Consider the following 15,900-nt stretch of genomic DNA (forward strand, 5'->3'; position numbering starts at 1 on the left):
ACCGAAGTCCTCCTTACCAGGTGACATGCGCACTCCAGGGGACACCTGCCCACCCAGCAAGCCCAGGGGCCCGCAGCCCAGCAGTGGCGGTGGAGTGCAGCCCCTCTGGGCTCCGAGGCCCGGGCCCCTCCTGATTCCCTGCAGGGTGTGGCCGAGGCTGCTCCTCTGGGCCCAGCCCCAGGTGCTGAGGCCTCGGGGTTATCTCCCCACCGCAGGCACCTCCCGGGGAGCACCCTGGGAGTCTGGGCCGGGGGGGGGGGGGGGGGAGGTAGCCCTGGACCGAGGGAGCTTTATTGTCCCCACGCAGACAGACGGCACCAACAAAGGCATGAGGCTCCTGCTGCTGCTCTGTGCGGCCGCGCTGGGTGAGCTCGCGGGGGATGCCTTGCGAGGGGGTTGCTGTGTTCAGGGTGTGGGGTGCTGGGGGCGCAGGGGTGTGGGGCCCAAAGATATGGACCCCTCCGGAAACACGGGACAGGAGGGACGGAGCTGGGCTGCAGTCTCGGTCCGGCCCGGCAGCATGCGTGGCCCGGCCACTGCTTCTCCTTTTGAGGCCCCACTGTTTGCCCATCTGCAAAATGGGCTGATGCCACAAAATGTGGGCTTGAAAGGGCTTTTGTGAGTGAAGAGCCCCGGCGCGTCCTGGGCCTCCCACCCAGCCTCAGGAGGAGGCTCTCTGGGTGACCACAGCCCCCCCACCTGACCCAGGAGGGGCTCCTCTCACCACCCTCTGCACCCCCTCTCTTACAGCTCCCAACAGCTTCTCCACGGAGCAGGAGACAGGTGAGCAGCCTGGTAGCCGGAGGGAGGGGCCCCCACCCGAAGCAGACCCTTGGCTGGGGGGAGGTTGCGGCCTGTGGGGGTGTCTGCTGATGGACAATTGGAGGATTCTACCCCCAGCCCTGCAGGGCCCTGGGGGAGTGGAAAGGAGAAGGCTGGGGGGTGCACTCCTGGGGACTTAGGGCACTGAAAGTGCTTGGCTTCCCGTTGGGCTGTGTGTGCTGGGGGCCTGCTGGTGAAGGGGGTGGGCTGGCGTGTTCCTGGACAGGTGTGTCCCAGTCACTCTGCGCCAGGTGCCCGACCTGGAGCAGCAGCCCTCGGCAAGCCCACAGCTCTGCCGAGTGGGTGTGGCCCCAGGAAGGGCTGGGGGCATTCAGGTGGGGCGCTGTGGGCCAAGATGGGAGCAGTGAGCCAGTGGGGAAGTCCAGGCTCGCCCCGCAGTGTGGCAGAGGAGAGACCACCTCCCTTGCGCAGGCTCAGGGCCCCCTCTTCGAGATCTGGGGGGCCCAGCGTCAGGGGAGGGGACAGTCTTGGTCCAGCCATCTCCTGCATCCGTTTCTAGCCCTTTGACCCTCGTTGCCGGTAGAGGTCATGGGTCGCTTCCTTCTCTGCTGGCCTCCAGGGCAGGGGAGCTGCTTGGCCTCTGGGTCAGGCCACGGGGTCTGGGAGCCGCACCTGCCCCTCAGGGCGGGTCTCAACAGACGGCAGCACAAGACCCACTGTCATTTCCTCATTTGCTCTAAAAACAAACATTGTGGTGCTTTTTTGCTAAAAGAGAAAGAGAGAGAGAGCGGGCCTAGCTCCTCCCTCTCAGTCCCTTGACTCGGCTCACTCTCTCCCAGCAAGTCCTGCTACCTGAAGTCCTGAGAGACCGACTGGTGAACCCTTCCTCCTTTCCTGCCCCCTCTCCCTCTCCCTGAGCGCACTGGAGCTGAGAGTGTCTGCGTGGCCCCAGGCCCTTCTCAGGCCGCAGGATGAGCACCTCAGGGACAAAAGTGAAACAACGGCCCCTGCCCTTGGGTGGTTTCCATTACGGTGGGGACAGGGGAGCAGGTGATATAACATGATTGAGCACACTCCGCAGTGTGCCAGGATGTCATTGGTCCTAGAGAAAAGCAAGCGACAGGCAGGAAGGGAACCCACGTGCTGAAGTGGGGAGGGAGGGCGGTATTTACTGGGAAGTTCGCACTGACAAAGGGACACCCAAGCAAAGACAGGCAGAGCAGGACGTGCCTGGACATGGGCCATGTGGCGGGGCACAGGAAGGGCGGGGAGGTCAGAGGGGTGGGGAGGGCTGGGGAGGAGGGGCCCAGCTGTGGGAGGGTTTGCACAGACACAGGTCTGAGTGAGGCTTCAGGGGTCCTTTCAGCTGCTGTGTTGAAAAGAGACAGGTGGGGACCCAGGGTACAACCCCAGAGAGCCATCAGGCTGTCCCCAGATCCAGAGGACAGGTGGCTGACGACAGGGAGGAATGGCCAGGAGACAGTCTGAAGGTCAGACCAGCCGCACTGCTGGTGGGTGGGTAAAGGGGGAGCGTGGGAGAGCGCCCCACGGCTGTGTCCTGAGCCCGGGCAGGGACCGGCTGCGATGCAGCCTCCCAGTGGAAGCGGCATCATCAGAGTGGAAAGTGGGGCAAAGGACACTGGATGTTCAGGAGCCGAAGAGCCAAGAGGTTGCAAAAGTCATGTCCGTGTGATTCGGCATTCTCAAGAACAGCAGCAAGCGCAGAATGGGGAGTTCAGTCCTGCACCGCTGCACCTTCCTGAGGCCATCCCATAGGGCAAGCGTCCCAGAGTGCGCAGACACACCCGCGTGGCACGGCCACTGCACACCTGGGCGGCGGAGCAGCGCCCGCGGGCCCGGCAGCAGGCTGGCACAGCAGACCCAGCACTCATGGCAGGACAGTAGACTGGGCAGGCGCGGGACTGACGCGCAGCCAGGTGGCGGCCTGACAGCGAACTTTATTTCCAGAAGCAGAAAGAGTGCATGAGAAAAGAGCGGTGAGAAGGTGCAGCACAGCGAACACATAAATGGGTGACATGTCGTTTGTCATAGTTATCCAGCATCATACACGGCACGTGACTGTCCCTGCCGCCCTTTCCCACGGCTGGCAGCGCAGCGGGTCTGTGGACACCGGCGCCCCCGCGAGGCCAGGCGTCGTGCAGTGGCATGGAGACAGCTCCCATGTCACCAGGTGGTGGGAACCTTCCTGCTCCAGTGCACCCTTATGGGGCCACCTGCTGTATATGGTCTGTCATTGACCGCAGGGACCTGCTGTGGCCCATGACTGCAGGAACCGCGGGCACGGACCTCCAAGGTCATTGTAACCCAGAGGGTCCCCTGGGGGATGTCTGAAGACATGAGGTTCAAGGCTGGTGTTTAGGAAGCGAGGAGGGAGAATGGTCCGGAAATACCAGGAGGAGGCCGGGCCCGTTGTCCAAGGTCACGGCAAGGTAGGCTGTGGTGCCCAGCGCCCGAGACAGCACAGGGTGGGCAGGGCGCTGAGATGGGGTGGCTCCGGCTGGGCGTGGGAGCTGAGTGGAGGGTGCGGGCAGAGGGCCAGCCGAGCCTGCGCTCCGGGGGCAGGGGGCGCAGTGAGGAGGGTGGGGCGGGCTGGGAGGTGGGACAGGAAATAGGGCAGGAGGACCAGGGTGAGCTGGGGGCCAGGGGGTCCCGGTGGGGCTGCCGCGACCGTCAGACAGTGTTCTCGCTCAGGCGAACCTCGATGAAAGGGCGCCAAGAGCGCGCGTGGTATTTCCGAGCGAGGTTCTGGGCCGTTCCACCAGAGTCCTGCGGAGGGAGGCCGTCTGGGCGGCCGTTAACAAAGCGCCACACAGTGGGTGGTTAAACACAACAGGCGTGGATTCTCTCCCTGTTCGGGCGGCCAGAAGCCGCCAAAAATCAAGGTGTCGGTGGGGTTAGTTCACTCCAGAGCCCCTGAGCGGACACTGCCAGGCTGCTGTCCAGCCTTGGTGGGCACCGGCGACTAGTGACCCCATCCCTCCAACCTCTGCGTCCATCTTCACAGACCCTGTTCGCGCATGCGCATGTGCGTATCTCATCAGGCCCCGCCCAACCCAGTATGCATTATTGGGGTACATCAGCAAAGAAGGCATTTTCAACTAAGGCCCTATTCACAGGCCCCGCTGGTTGGGGCTTGAATGCATCTTTCTGAAGCAGTCCACTCCGCCCTGAGCAGGCGGGCTGCCCTTTGCAAATCAGACCCCCGGGTCCAGCTCAAGGCCTCACAGGATGGAGCCCCGGGCTTGGGACTGCAATCTCCAAGCTCCTGTTGATAACAGAGACCAGTGTGTGGAGAGGGGTGCCCCCAGGGCCCTCTGGCCCAGGCTGGGCCGCCTCTCCAGGGCCCTGGCCCGGAGAGAGCTCTGCTGCCGTAACTTCTTTCTTTGGCAGCAGGGGGAGGCTCTGCCCAGCCGCCCTCCAGCCCAGCCTCCCCCAGCTCAGCTGCTAGTCCCAAGGGTGGCCTTGTCGTCACACCATGAAATTCTCAGTGTGCCATCTGGTCGTTCAAATGTTCTGACACCCTTGATGAATTTTCAATTAAATGCCAAATCACTCGTTAGTGGTAGCTGGATGGATACGCTAAATAATCCACAGGGGAAAAACCCACAGGGGTCTGGTGAGACTCAAAAGGGAGCGCGCCCACGCACAGGATATGAAAAGACAGTCTGTGAGTGTATGTAAATCAAGCTTCTATTAATGGCCATCGAAATGGAAATGAAGGTGGCTAGCTTTTTCTTTTCACTTTTATAAGTCAAATTCGGCTCCCTCCCTCTTTGTTGGGAACTCAAATACGAGCGGGTTGGTCTCCGCCTCCGATGCCCACCTCCCCCGTGGAGGAGGGTCTGGCATGGAGCAGCTTGGGGCAGGGGCAGGGAGCGGGCCATTGGCCCCAGAGTCCGGCTGGTGAACAGTTAGTAGCAATTTGCAAAATGGTGCCCCCGAGAGTAGCTTCAACTTTAGATTCAGCTTTGCTTGCTTCAACGCCAAGATTCTGCACGAGAAACTTGTCCCCTCAAAGATGGCAGTTCTCACAAAGTTCAGTGAGAGGCACAGATGAGAAAGAATCTGTGGGTGACTGTGGCCCTGGGCAAGGCCCAAAAGCTGCCACAAGCTGCCAGCCAGCACCAGTCGCCCAGCATCACTGGTAATGACTCTGGAGCCGGAGAATCTGTCACAGTGACCATCCCGGGCACCGTGGGACACGGAGTGCCCTCCCCGGCCTCTTCCCCACTAGATGCCAAGAGCACCCTCCACTTGGGACACCAAAAATGTCTGCAGACTCGAGGTCCCTGGAGACGACATGGCCCTGGGGGAGCACCACTGGTCTGGAGAAAAACAGGGTCAGTGCTGGGAAACGTGGGGTCCCAGGGACACGCCCCAGGAGACCGCTGCACTCCAGCTCCAGTGCGGTCCTCGGAGAGCAGCGTGCTGACCGCAGGGCGCTTCTAAAGCCAGTGCGCCCAGCAGGCGCAGAGGGCGCATGAGGCTGTGACGCAGGACACTTCCCTCCACCCCGCCCAAGCGCTGCCCCTGCACTAGTCTTGAAAACGTACCATTATGAATATGCCCCTCCCCGCCCTGACCAGCGTGGCGCAGCGGGCTGGGCGTCATCCCAGGAAGTGAAAGGTTGCTGGTTCGATTTCCGGTCAGGGAGCACGTCTGGGTTTCCAGTTCCGTTCCCAGTTGGGGTGTGCGAGAGTCCCAGGGGCGATCTTTCTCCCACCGGCGTTTCTCTCTCCTCCCTTTCCCTCTGTCTAAAGATAAATTTGAAAAAACTTTTTGGAAAAAAAAAAGAAGACTATGCCCCCCCTCTCCCGAAGGCAGCTTTGTTTAAACCCGACAGTGGACACGCCCCAGATGACCCCGGGCGGCCTGTTGTCTGCATCTGCATGGACTCCGGGGCCGCTGACAAAGCAGAAAGAAAGCTACCTCTCCGCAGAGAGGTGGGCTAGGTGGGCGCCCACCTGCCAGGGCACCAAGGGGCTCTTGATCCGGGTCTGCGGAGGAGAGGCCCTGAGCACTGTGAGCGGGCAACTCCTTCTGAAGTCCCGCCCCCGAGGTGGCGTCTTTCTCTCTGGTCCCCTTCCATGCTGTCCCCTTCTGTCCCATAACAGCCCTGGTGGGTCTGCTCGTGCCCCCTGGCCCCTGGCCCTGACTCTCCCTTGAAACCAGACGTACACCTCTCAGGGAGCCGGGCCTGGCCGCTGCCCCTGCGTCCCAGGCCCGCGGTGGGCCCAACACGAGGAACTTCTGAGGTGTGAGAAGACCGGTGTCCGAGTTCCCCTGGCCACTGCCCAGGCTCAGGCCCCCCGTGGCGCCAGTCCCTGGGGGGGGGGGGCGTCCGCTTTGTCCCTCACTCGTCCCTATCCCTGTAACCGAACCCCCAGCTCAGTGCATCCTCAGGGAATGCAGGGACACACGGAGCAAGGCGCCAACATCACCAAAGGAGGTCCCTGCACCGAGGACTTGGGCCGCACCTTGGACATTCCCTGGACCGCGACCACCTTGTCGTCGAAGTGAATCGTGCAGTGACAAGTGGTAAATCTCTGGTCTCCTACCATGGGCCGGGGCACAGTGACCGGCCGGAGGGACGCACAGGTCCGGCAGCGCAGGCCCGACGGGACGGGGGTCCAGGGTCAGCCCTCCGAACCCGTGCTCCCCGCCCCTCCAGGCTTCCTACTCCGGGTCTGATTCCATTTCACCTTTATAGTAAAACCTCTGGTTTCTTTTTCTTTTTTTTAATTGAGGCGAAATTCACGTGACAAATTTGGGCATTTTAAACTGATAATTCAGCGACGTTTAGTGCGTTCACAGCACCGAGCAGCTACCCCTCTGCGCAGGTCCAAACACTCCCATCGCCGCACAAGGAAACCGGACAGCTCGGCAGTTGTTCCCCAGCCCGCCCCGCCCCCAACCCCACCGACCGCCTCCGCCTTCTGCTCTGGATTTTCCCACTCCGGACATTTCACACCAATGCAATCGATCATACAGTATGTCACCTTTTGTGCCTCCCGTCACTAGCATCACGTCCTCCAGGTTCCTCCAGATTGCAAGGGTGTCTGCCCTCCTCTCTTTTTCGCTGCAAGCGCCGTGCCCTTGTGCGCATGAGCCGTTCTTTGTGTACGCGTCCATCCGCGGGTGGACCAGGACCTGGAAGCAGCCGCCACCGCCTGGCGGCTGTGAGCCGTGCTGCTGGGCACACGTGCGCGCATGCGCCTGTTCCAGGCCCTGTTTTCAGTTCTGTCGGCGAATATTTAGGCCTGGGAGGGCTGGGTCACGGTGATGCCTTGTTTAAGTTTTTGAAAAACCGTCGCACCAGCCTTTTCTTACCGTGCTTGATAAATGTTGGGTTTCGTCCCTCCCCCTCTGTGTCACCTCCCAGAAGTCCTCCCCGAGGTCTCCATTGCCTACAGAGTCCTGGAGGTCTTCCCCCGAGGGCGGCGAGTGCTGATAACCTGCCACTCACCCAGTGTGCCCCCGCCCATCACCTACTCCCTCTGGGGGAGCCAGAACATTCAAGTGGCCAAGAAGGTGGTGAACACCCGCGACCCGGCCTCCTTCAGCGTCAACGTCACGCTCAAGTCCAGGCCAGACCTGCTCACCTACACCTGCCAGGGGGCCACCACCTGGGGCGCGCACATGGCCAGTGCCAAGCTGCAGCTGTACTGGGAGCTGTGGGCCGGTGAGTTCATGGGCACTGGGATGGGGCAGGTGGCGCCCAAGGTCTGGAAGAGAAACAAAGTTCCTGGGGGTGAGAAATGTGGGGGCTGGGGCCAGAAGGTCGGGACAAAGTAGGCCTCCAGGCCTCAAGGGCCACTCTCAGTCCCTTGGGGCCTGGCCTAGGCCGGTGTCCATCGGGCTGGGCCCCCAGGGTGCTGTGCTCTGGCCTGGCTGGGCCCTGAGGGGATTTCGAGGACAGTGAAAAGGTGTCCTGGGGGCTCTGGCCTCAGGCTGGCAAAGTGGGCACATTCCGCGCTTCATCTGGTTGAATCTTGCCGGCAGCTGAGGTCACCCAGCCTCTGAGAGGAAGCTAAAGCTCTTGGAGATTGAGGCACTTATTCTAGCCGCCCAGCTGGCAAGTGGCTACGGCCGGTTTCAAACCCCGCAGTGTGGCACTCCAAAGCCTGTGTTCTTCCCATTCTGACCCTGATCTTAACTCAGGGGTCCTTCCCGGTGGGGGGCACAGGGTGGAAGCCGAGAGGTGTTGCCCACCCAGTGCTGGGACTGGCACCCAGGTGGAGACAGCCTGGGGAGGAGAGCCCTGAGTCTGCAGCACCACAGGTCCAGGGTTCAAATCCCCACACTTCCAGGCTGTGGGTTCTTAGGCAAGTCACTCAACCTCTCTGAGCCTCTGAGCCTGGTTGCTTTGCAAAACAAAGAGAGTAGTTCCTGCTGCACGGTTAGGGTAGAAAGGAGCCGAAGGAAGTTCTTGGTAGGTGCTAAGCACTGGACAAGGCATCGTGGCTGTCACTCACGCAAAGGCTGTTCAGAGCATCAGGCTGCAGGCCCCGGGCATTCTAGACTCTTCCAAGTGGCAGGTCTTGTCCTTCAGGAGCATGCGTGTTTCAGCAGAAGGGTCAAGGCTGAAGGAATACAAGCAGGATTGACAGATACATTTTGCATAGGATATACTCATACTAAACTATTATTCCTTGTTGACATGAAACTCAAATTTAACTGGGCAGCTTGTATTTTGACTTGTTCACACTGGCAACCCAGAACATACTGCACGAGAAAAAAAAACCAAAGGAGAATGTGTGCGGTATACACTGCAAGTGGGGAAGGCGCCCAGACATGACGCAGAGGGAGTAATCCGGAAGGCTGCCTGGAGGAGGCACAATTATAGTTAGACCTCCAGGCTCATTTTTTCATAACAAGGGCACTTGCTGGGAAGAGGGTGTTCAAGTCTCCTAGCCATGCCTGCGCTTCCTGTCCCACCCTGCTAGAGCCTGTGTCCCAGCTGAAAGCCGACTTCAACGTGCTGGACGAAGGGGCAGGCCCGAGGGCAGAGGTGTCCTGCCGGGCGTCCTCGGGCAGCCCCCCCATCACCTACCACCTGGTCGGGAAGGACGGGCACATCCACATGCAGCAGACGCCACACCATGGGCAGCCTGCCAACTTTTCCTTCCCGCTGACCCAGGCGTCCTACTGGTACCAGTGCCAGGCCAAAAATGACATCAGTGTCCAGAGCAGCCCCTTCATCCTGGTGCCCCCAGGTGAGAGGGCCCCTTGGTTTCCGGAGGGGCAGCTGGCACTTTTGGACAGGTGGGTGGGAGGTGCCGAGAGCAGGGAAGGGCATCGGGAAGCAGCCGCGCCTACCCTGGCCCTACCTGCCTCCCACACAGGACAGCTGCCCAAGGGACCCACCTTCGTGCTGGCCGCCAGTCTCACCGCCATCACAGCTATCACCTCCGGGATGCTGGGCTGGACCGCGTGGACCAGGTCGGCTGTGGGTGCTGGCAGCGGGGGAGGGGTGAGAAGCAGGGGAAGCCTGAGTGGACCAGCAGAGGACCTCGCTGCAGAGCAGAGGGTGCTGGGTCTGTAGGGCGGGGCCACCACCAGGGCGAAGAAAGGGCCACATCGCTTGTGCATGACTTGCAGAGGTTTATGAAGGACTCACTATGGGCCACATGCCTGCTGAGGGCTTGCTGATTTGGGTGGCTTTATGTGACCCTGACCACTGGTCGCTGCTGTCCTGCCTTCAATGCAGTCAGCTGGCCTCTGGGCGGGGCACTCTCCCGTGTTCCTTATGGGTTTGGGCAGGGACACTGGCATGGGGACAGGCCTCCTGGGACGAGGGTGGGTCAGGGGCTTCTGCCCTGCATGGGGCCCACACAGGTCACTGCTCCCCAGCTGGTGACAGGAGGCAGGAGTCCGACCTCCCAGGGACCCCTCTCCAACGTCGTCACTCCGCTGACGGGTGAAGTGGCCAGAGTCTGAGGGCTCCACCTGTCTGACCCCAGGAGGCAGGCGCCTCTGCCCTGTTCAGTCCTCACCGTCCTTGATCCCCGAGGAGCTGTCCCCTCATCCTGCCTCTTTGGCGGGCGTCGTCCAGGAGTTTGTCCTCAGCACTCTCCTCGTCTTATCTCGGGGTCCCTTCCTCCAAAGTTTCTGTTCTTCCCAAGGCCAGACTCGGGCGAGCCACGTCACGTCTCTGAGCCTCAGTTTTCCCTCCACAAAATGGGGTCAGGGTCCTGCCTCCCACTTGCCTCATGACCAGGGCCCAGCACTTGCCCTCTGGGCGATTCAGTGCCCCTTTCATCCAGTGGGGTGACTAAGCCTCACGCTTCTCCTCCTGCCCAGGGCCCGGATGTGCTTGGTGCCATAAAATCCCAAGATGCTTTGGAAGGGGCGGCTGGGAGGTATGCTTGCCCTAAGCTGGAGTCTCGCCTCCTTTGTCATCCGGGTCGTGACCGGAAGATGCAGGCGCAGCAGAGTCCCTAGCAGAGCCCCCACTCTTCCCCCCGCAGAAGGAGCCACCATTGGAATGAAGAGCAGCGCACCGGCCTGGATCCCCGGAGCCCTGGTGTTCTGCCGGGAGGGTTTCGAGATGGGGTGGGGACTGTGGAGGGGAGAGGAGGTCCCCAGGTCAGAGGGGGCTCTCTGCGGGCCCCTGTCCTTGCTCCTTAGCTGCTCGTCACCGTCCATGCGGTCTGGGAAGAAGGTGGGGGAAGACCATGAGGAGGCCCAGCTGTACCCCCACCCAGGGCCTCCCCCGCCCCCCACATCGGCTCCCCTCTTCCCTGCAGTGGCACCCTGTCTCCTGGTGGCCCAGTCCTCTGGCCCCACTGACTGATGTTCCAGCTCATCTGGGCGGGCTCGGCCCCACCTGGCCAGCCCCCTCCTCCCATCAGCCTTACCTGCAACTGCAAAGGGTGTCTGGGACTCCTCCCTCCTCAGTCTGGGGTGCCTCAAGAAGGCACTCCCAGCCCCTCACAGAGCTTCCCTATTCGGATGCTCTGAACCATTTCAGTAAAGAACTGAATTATATTCTGTCGTCTTGCCGGTCACCCTGGAAATCTGCTTCTGGCTGCCTGTCACCCTGCAGCCTGGAATTCTGAAGTCACACTCTCTGTCACAGCCTGGGGTTGGGACCCAGCCCTGGAAGAGTGTGTGTGGGGGGGTCTCCACCCCAACCCGGACTCGGCTCCAGAGAGGAGGAGAGGGTGGCAGACCATGCAGGGCGGGAACCAGGCTGTGTGGCCTGGGGTTCTGGGTGAAATGCGGAAGCGAGGAGTGGGTGTGCAGGAGCCTGGGTACTGGCAGGTGCGGCCGGCAGGCTTCCTGGAGGAGGCAAAAGTGCTGGCAAAGGGTGGGTGGGGCCGAGGGCGGGGCCCTCTGTGAATCCCTCGTGCCTTGGGGCTCACTGGCCCGTCTTGGGTCGCACCGCAGGCCACTGTGGAGGGGCCGAGGCCAGGGGTTGGTCGACGAGCATTCGGCAGCCGGACGGGCGTCAGCCGCAAGAAATGGCCGTGCAGTTCGTGTATCCCGCCGCTGCTCGCCGCCAGCCGACACTTCACCCTCTGTCCCTGGGGCCGCGCTGGCCACGCCCCGGGGCGGGCCCGGGGCCCGGGCGGGGCCGGGACTGTCGGCTAGTTCCTAGGCGGTCGGTGGTGGTGAAGGCGACGGCGACCGTGGCGGCGACATGGAGAGCGGGGCCTACGGCGCGGCCAAAGCGGGCGGTTCCTTCGACTTGCGGCGCTTCCTCACGCAGCCGCAGGTGGTGGCGCGCGCTGTATGCATGGTGAGTCGGCAGGGCGCGGGGACCCAACTCCGTCCCAGGCCCAGCACTGGACGCGACAGGTGGCAGCGGCCAAGGGCGGTGGTGTGGGAGGCGGCGCGTAGGGCCGGCGCGCAAAGCCAGACCCACCATCTCCCAGTCTCCGGCTCTGCCGCCCCCCACCCCACCCTTGGGCCCGGGCGCCCTCCACTTACCCGCCCTGTCTGGGCGCGGGGTGGCCTGGATGGCGCAGTAGGGAGCAGGCCCTTGTCCCTGCTGGCAGTGGGAGGAGTTTGGGGCAGCTCCAGGACAGGTGGCCGGTGCTCGGCACTCGGCACTGGGAGACTGCAATTGGGGAATTCACCTGGAAGGGGCTTTCCCGAGCCACGTGGTGCGCGGGCAGTGGGACTGCCGCGGGGCGGGGGGGGGGGGGGGGGGCGGGCTGAAACAGGATCTACTTTCCAGGCAGGAGCAGCCTACAGGTCTGCTTGCCCACCCAAGATCGGGTGACTCCAGGATGTACCCCTCCCCGTGAGCTAGGTGGGCCCTGCAGCACCCGGTTCCTGGGGGGTGGGAAAGTTGGGGGTGGGTCCCTTGTTTTTGGACCACCAGCATAACCAAAGCTGGACATGGCAGGCAGGGCCTGGAGTGCTCACAAAGGCCTGCCTGGGACTGAAACCTGAGGGGCCCTGGTAGCACCCATGCCCCCGCCCTGCCCAACTGTAGGGTCTGACCCCAGAAGCAGGCGCGGTGTCCCGTCTGCAGTGCCAGGAGTTGGGCCCGGCACACTGCTTCCAGCATCCCGGAGTTCCGGCTTCACCTCCAGCTGGGGGTGGGGCTTGTGACTGCCAGTTCCAGAGCCTCCTGAGAGGGCCTTGTGCAGGCAGGCGGGTGCGGCCTGGGAGAGGCTGCCTGGCCTGGAGGGGGCCAGGGAGCCAGGTGTCCAGGCCGCCCTGCTCCTGCTCACTGGGGCAGAGATGGGTGGTGGCCTTGACTGACGTTTGGGAAGTTGACCAGGTGACATGAGGCTGTTCCCAAGGGCCTGGAACCACTCCTGGAGTAGGGCCTGGTGCACCCCTCCACCCCCACTCCAGGACCTCCAGGGCTCTGAGTGCAGAGCTGTACCCCCACGCCTGCTGGTCAGACCAGCCTGGAGCACCCTGTGTGGCCAGGACCCACTTCGGTTGGGAGGCAGACTGGGGTTTCCTCGGAGGGGAGGGGCCAGGACTCCAAAGAGGCTAAAATTCCTCGTGGGAAGAAAGCTGGCCAAACCGGGGAGGCCAGTCTGGGGCAGGGAAGTCGGAGGGGCCAGGGAGGTGGGACCTTCCGGCTCACAGCGCACTGGCATGGCTTTCCAGAACCACGGGGGGGCGGGGGGGCGGCAAGTAGAAGCAGGTGGCTCCATCAGGTGAGCAGAGCTGACACTCCAAGCCTGAGTTTCCATGATGTGGCCCATCATGTTTACAACTCAGTGAAAGGGGCCCTGGCTGGTGCGGCTCAATGGATTGAGTGCCGGCCTGTGAACCAAAGGCCCGACTGGTTTGATTCCCGGTCGGGGCACATGCCTGGGTTGCAGGCCAGGTCCCCAGGGGGGACCACACAGGAGGCAAGCACACGTTGATGTTTCTCTCCCTCTCTTTCTCCCTCCCTTGCCCTTTCTCTAAAACTAACAAAATCTTTAAAACCCCGTTGAAAGGGGAGGTGGGTAGGCTACCCTCAAACCCCATCACGTACAACTACAAAGACCTTTTTAGGCAGGACAGCCCCTCCCAGGAGATCCCCATACTTTCCTCAGTGTCCTCAGTCCAGGAACCCCCAAACCCTGGGACAGGCCCCTGTGGTGGCGATCGTCATCTGATCTCAGAGGGAGCCCGGGAGAAGGGAGAAGTGAGAATGAAGGCCCTGCCTTGTGCACCAGGAAGTAGCTTTCATATTAGCTTGCTCCCCAAGTTCAGAAGGGGCTTTGAAGCTGACTTCCTAAAGGGGAGCAGTGACGGTGGGAGAGTCCAGGGTCCCCCCCCCGCCCCACCCTGTGTGGCCTGGACAGTCTGTCCGTGGTGCCGACCCCTCCCTGCCTCCGCCTGCAGGTCTTTGCTCTGATAGTGTTCTCCTGCATCTTCGGTGAGGGCTACAGCAACACGCACGAATCCGATCAGAGGTACTGTGTGTTCAACCACAACGAGGACGCCTGCCGCTACGGCAGCGCCATCGGGGTGCTGGCCTTCCTGGCTTGTGCCTTCTTCTTCGTGGTCGACCTCTATTTCCCCCAGCTCAGCAATGCCACCGACCGCAAGTACCTGGTCGTCGGCGACCTGCTGTTCTCAGGTATCTGCCTGTGGCACCTCGGTGCCCTCGGGAGGAGTGGGGAGGGGCACGGGACCTGTGCGCATGCGTGTTCCTAACACGCACTGGTGTCAAGTGAGAGCATGCGGGTGAGGAGCCGGGCCTCCCAGGGCGGCTTCCGGTCCTGCCTGGGTTCTGGCCCGGTGTCCTGTCAGCTCCTGGAAGACCTGTCCACAGGGCCGACCTGTCCTCCTGGCCTCTCCCCAGCTCTCTGGACCTTCCTGTGGTTTGTTGGTTTCTGCTTCCTTACCAACCAGTGGGTGGCCACCAAGCCTGCCGACGTGCTGGTGGGAGCCGACTCAGCCCGTGCGGCCATCACCTTCAGCTTCTTCTCCATCTTCTCTTGGGTAGGTTGGCCCGGCTCCCGGTGCCTTGGGTGGGGGGGGGGGAGGCCTTTGTGAAGGGCAGTGGAGGAACCAGGCCTCGGGGCTCCCCGCAGGGTCTGCTGGCCGTCTTGGACTACCAGCGCTACAAGGCTGGGGTAGATGACTTCCTGCAGAACTACGTGGACCCCACCCCAGACCCCGGCACTCCCTATGCCTCCTACCCTGGCCCATCTGTGGACAACTACCAGCAGCCGCCTTTCACCCAGAACGCAGAGGCCACTGAGGGCTACCAGCCGCCTGTTGTGTACTGAGCTGTAGCCGGGGATGGTAAGGGGCGCAGGGGGGCGCCCGGGGGCCAGCCCTCCATCCTGGACTCCGCCCACCAGGCCAGCCTCCTGAAGCTGCTGGCCCCTGGCCCCGCCTGGTGCCTGACCCTCCGCACACAGCCTGGCCTGCAGCCCCGCTGCCCCTCCAGGGCGTCTTTAAGAAAAGGGTTTTTAGCTAGTTTGTCATTGTTTCTCATGGTCCGAAGCCCCGCCTGACAGCTGGAAGTGCCTGACAAGCTGTTCTCACAAGTGCCTTAGTTTCTCCCAAACGGATCAGGAGCAGGGCCCAGGTCCAGGCCACCATGCCCTGTGACTTGGGCTTCTCTGCCAAAGACGAGGCTGGGGTCCCCCCCTTGCTCTGTCACTGGGGTGGGGCTGGGTCTCCTTTCTCCTCACTCAGGTCTGTTGCCTAGCCCAGCTGCCCGTACCCCAAAGCAGGTGGCCTGCTTTGCTGTTGCCTCCTGGACCTGGGGTCACTGCCCTGTGCCCCTGCCACCAGGCCTTCTTCCTGACACCCATGGGGTGGGGGCTGGTGCCCACCCAGGGGACACAGGGCAGCACCTGGGGCCCTATGCCCTCCCGTCCACCCTGCAGCAGGGAGGGTCTTTGCCTGACCACACCCAGCTTTATGTAAATACTCTCCCATTGTTCCTTAGGGGGTGTGGGTGTACCCATGACCCCACAGCCCCCTCAGGCTGTTCATAGACTATTTGGAGATGGAATAAATGTTTTTCTCAGTCATGATCTCCAGTCATTGGTTGGGCCTCAGCAGGAGAAGGGAAGTCCCACTCTGGGGGACTTGCAGGGGGTGGGGCTTCTGTGGAACTTGCATTTTGAACAAGGTTCCGGCAGGCTGGCCGCCAGCATGCCTGGTGACTGCCCTCCCCCTGCCTAGGGTCTCATTCCTCACGCTGCCCTCCACCGGTCTTAAAATAGCAGCTGTGCTCAGCCGGTAAACAAGACGGGCTCTTCACACCGCCTTGCCAGGGTCCTGGTGGAGGCCCCTGGGGGCTGGCTCTCTGAGTGCCCCTTGGAGTGGAGAGGCCAGGGCCCTCCACTTCCTGTAGGCAGGGCTTGCACCTCGGGAACCCTTCGCAGGCAGGACACGGCAGGGAGCAGGGCTGGCCACCCAGCCCCCTTCAGGGCAGGCCAGCAGGGCAGGCCAGGGCGCTGAACCAGCTCCCGGCTTCCCCGTTGAGCAACTGTCAAAAGCAGGCCCCGACCGTTTCAAAATCCTGAGTAAAAATGAGTAGGGTTCTGGTGAACAGCCGTACCTTCTTGCAACCTGGGCCTCTGAAGACCCATGTCCAGGGCCCACCCCACCCCCAGCCCCTTGGGGCTCTGGCCTCCCCAAGAGCCTCCCCTCCCGTGGCACAGCTGA

At 62.3% G+C, this 15,900-nt stretch overlaps 2 protein-coding genes and 1 long non-coding RNA gene across 14 annotated transcripts; 2 read left to right on the plus strand and 1 right to left on the minus strand.

Annotated features, from left to right (window-relative positions):
* The first annotated feature begins 280 nt into the window (after positions 1–280).
* On the plus strand, positions 281–11,407 carry CUNH17orf99 (chromosome unknown C17orf99 homolog). Of its 11 annotated transcripts, none has more exons than XM_037157701.2 (9): positions 281–365; positions 751–783; positions 6,208–6,342; positions 6,645–6,794; positions 7,187–7,486; positions 8,751–9,020; positions 9,150–9,246; positions 10,275–10,359; positions 10,554–10,865. In XM_037157701.2, the coding sequence occupies exons 1-9, from the start codon at positions 329–331 to the stop codon at positions 10,863–10,865; spliced, it is 1,419 nt and encodes a 472-aa protein (XP_037013596.2). In that variant the 5' UTR covers positions 281–328. The 11 variants fall into 11 exon arrangements, with proteins under 11 accessions (XP_037013596.2, XP_037013598.2, XP_037013604.2 ...); XM_037157703.2 differs by having other exon boundaries at positions 6,217–6,342; XM_053659655.1 differs by lacking the exons at positions 281–365; positions 751–783; positions 10,554–10,865 and adding exons at positions 5,073–5,144; positions 11,197–11,400 and having other exon boundaries at positions 6,192–6,342.
* On the minus strand, positions 5,143–10,750 carry LOC119058501 (uncharacterized). Of its 2 annotated transcripts, none has more exons than XR_008390564.1 (4): positions 9,172–9,247; positions 8,280–8,387; positions 6,282–7,529; positions 5,143–5,558 (listed from the first exon to the last, which is right to left on the minus strand). It is a non-coding gene; the product is annotated as an uncharacterized LOC119058501 (long non-coding RNA). The 2 variants fall into 2 exon arrangements; XR_005084267.2 differs by lacking the exon at positions 5,143–5,558 and adding an exon at positions 10,665–10,750 and having other exon boundaries at positions 7,439–7,529; positions 9,172–10,457.
* Positions 11,372–15,263, plus strand: SYNGR2 (synaptogyrin 2). Its single transcript, XM_037157719.2, has 4 exons — positions 11,372–11,548; positions 13,612–13,849; positions 14,075–14,214; positions 14,307–15,263. Exons 1-4 carry the CDS (start codon positions 11,450–11,452, stop codon positions 14,502–14,504), a joined length of 675 nt encoding a protein of 224 aa, XP_037013614.2. The 5' UTR covers positions 11,372–11,449; the 3' UTR covers positions 14,505–15,263.
* Positions 15,264–15,900: the final 637 nt, after the last annotated feature.

Source organism: Artibeus jamaicensis, unplaced genomic scaffold (genome assembly GCF_021234435.1).
Source record: "Artibeus jamaicensis isolate MK-2021 breed Jamaican fruit bat unplaced genomic scaffold, CSHL_Jam_final contig_2259, whole genome shotgun sequence".
In the NCBI taxonomy this organism is placed as follows: domain Eukaryota; kingdom Metazoa; phylum Chordata; class Mammalia; order Chiroptera; family Phyllostomidae; genus Artibeus; species Artibeus jamaicensis.

What these genes read in the sequence shown, in the direction of transcription:
- CUNH17orf99 (XM_037157700.2), top strand. Translation starts at nt 5,073, where the DNA reads ATGTCTGCAGACTCGAGGTCCCTGGAGACGACATGGCCCTGGGGGAGC. An exon ending in GAATCGTGCAGTGACAAGTG is followed by an intron (nt 6,343 to 6,644) that starts GTAAATCTCTGG and finishes CCCTCTGCGCAG; the next exon opens with GTCCAAACACTCCCATCGCC. An exon ending in GGCTGGACCGCGTGGACCAG is followed by an intron (nt 9,247 to 10,274) that starts GTCGGCTGTGGG and finishes TTCCCCCCGCAG; the next exon opens with AAGGAGCCACCATTGGAATG.
- SYNGR2 (XM_037157719.2), top strand. Translation starts at nt 11,450, where the DNA reads ATGGAGAGCGGGGCCTACGGCGCGGCCAAAGCGGGCGGTTCCTTCGAC. An exon ending in CGGCGACCTGCTGTTCTCAG is followed by an intron (nt 13,850 to 14,074) that starts GTATCTGCCTGT and finishes GCCTCTCCCCAG; the next exon opens with CTCTCTGGACCTTCCTGTGG. An exon ending in TCTTCTCCATCTTCTCTTGG is followed by an intron (nt 14,215 to 14,306) that starts GTAGGTTGGCCC and finishes GGCTCCCCGCAG; the next exon opens with GGTCTGCTGGCCGTCTTGGA.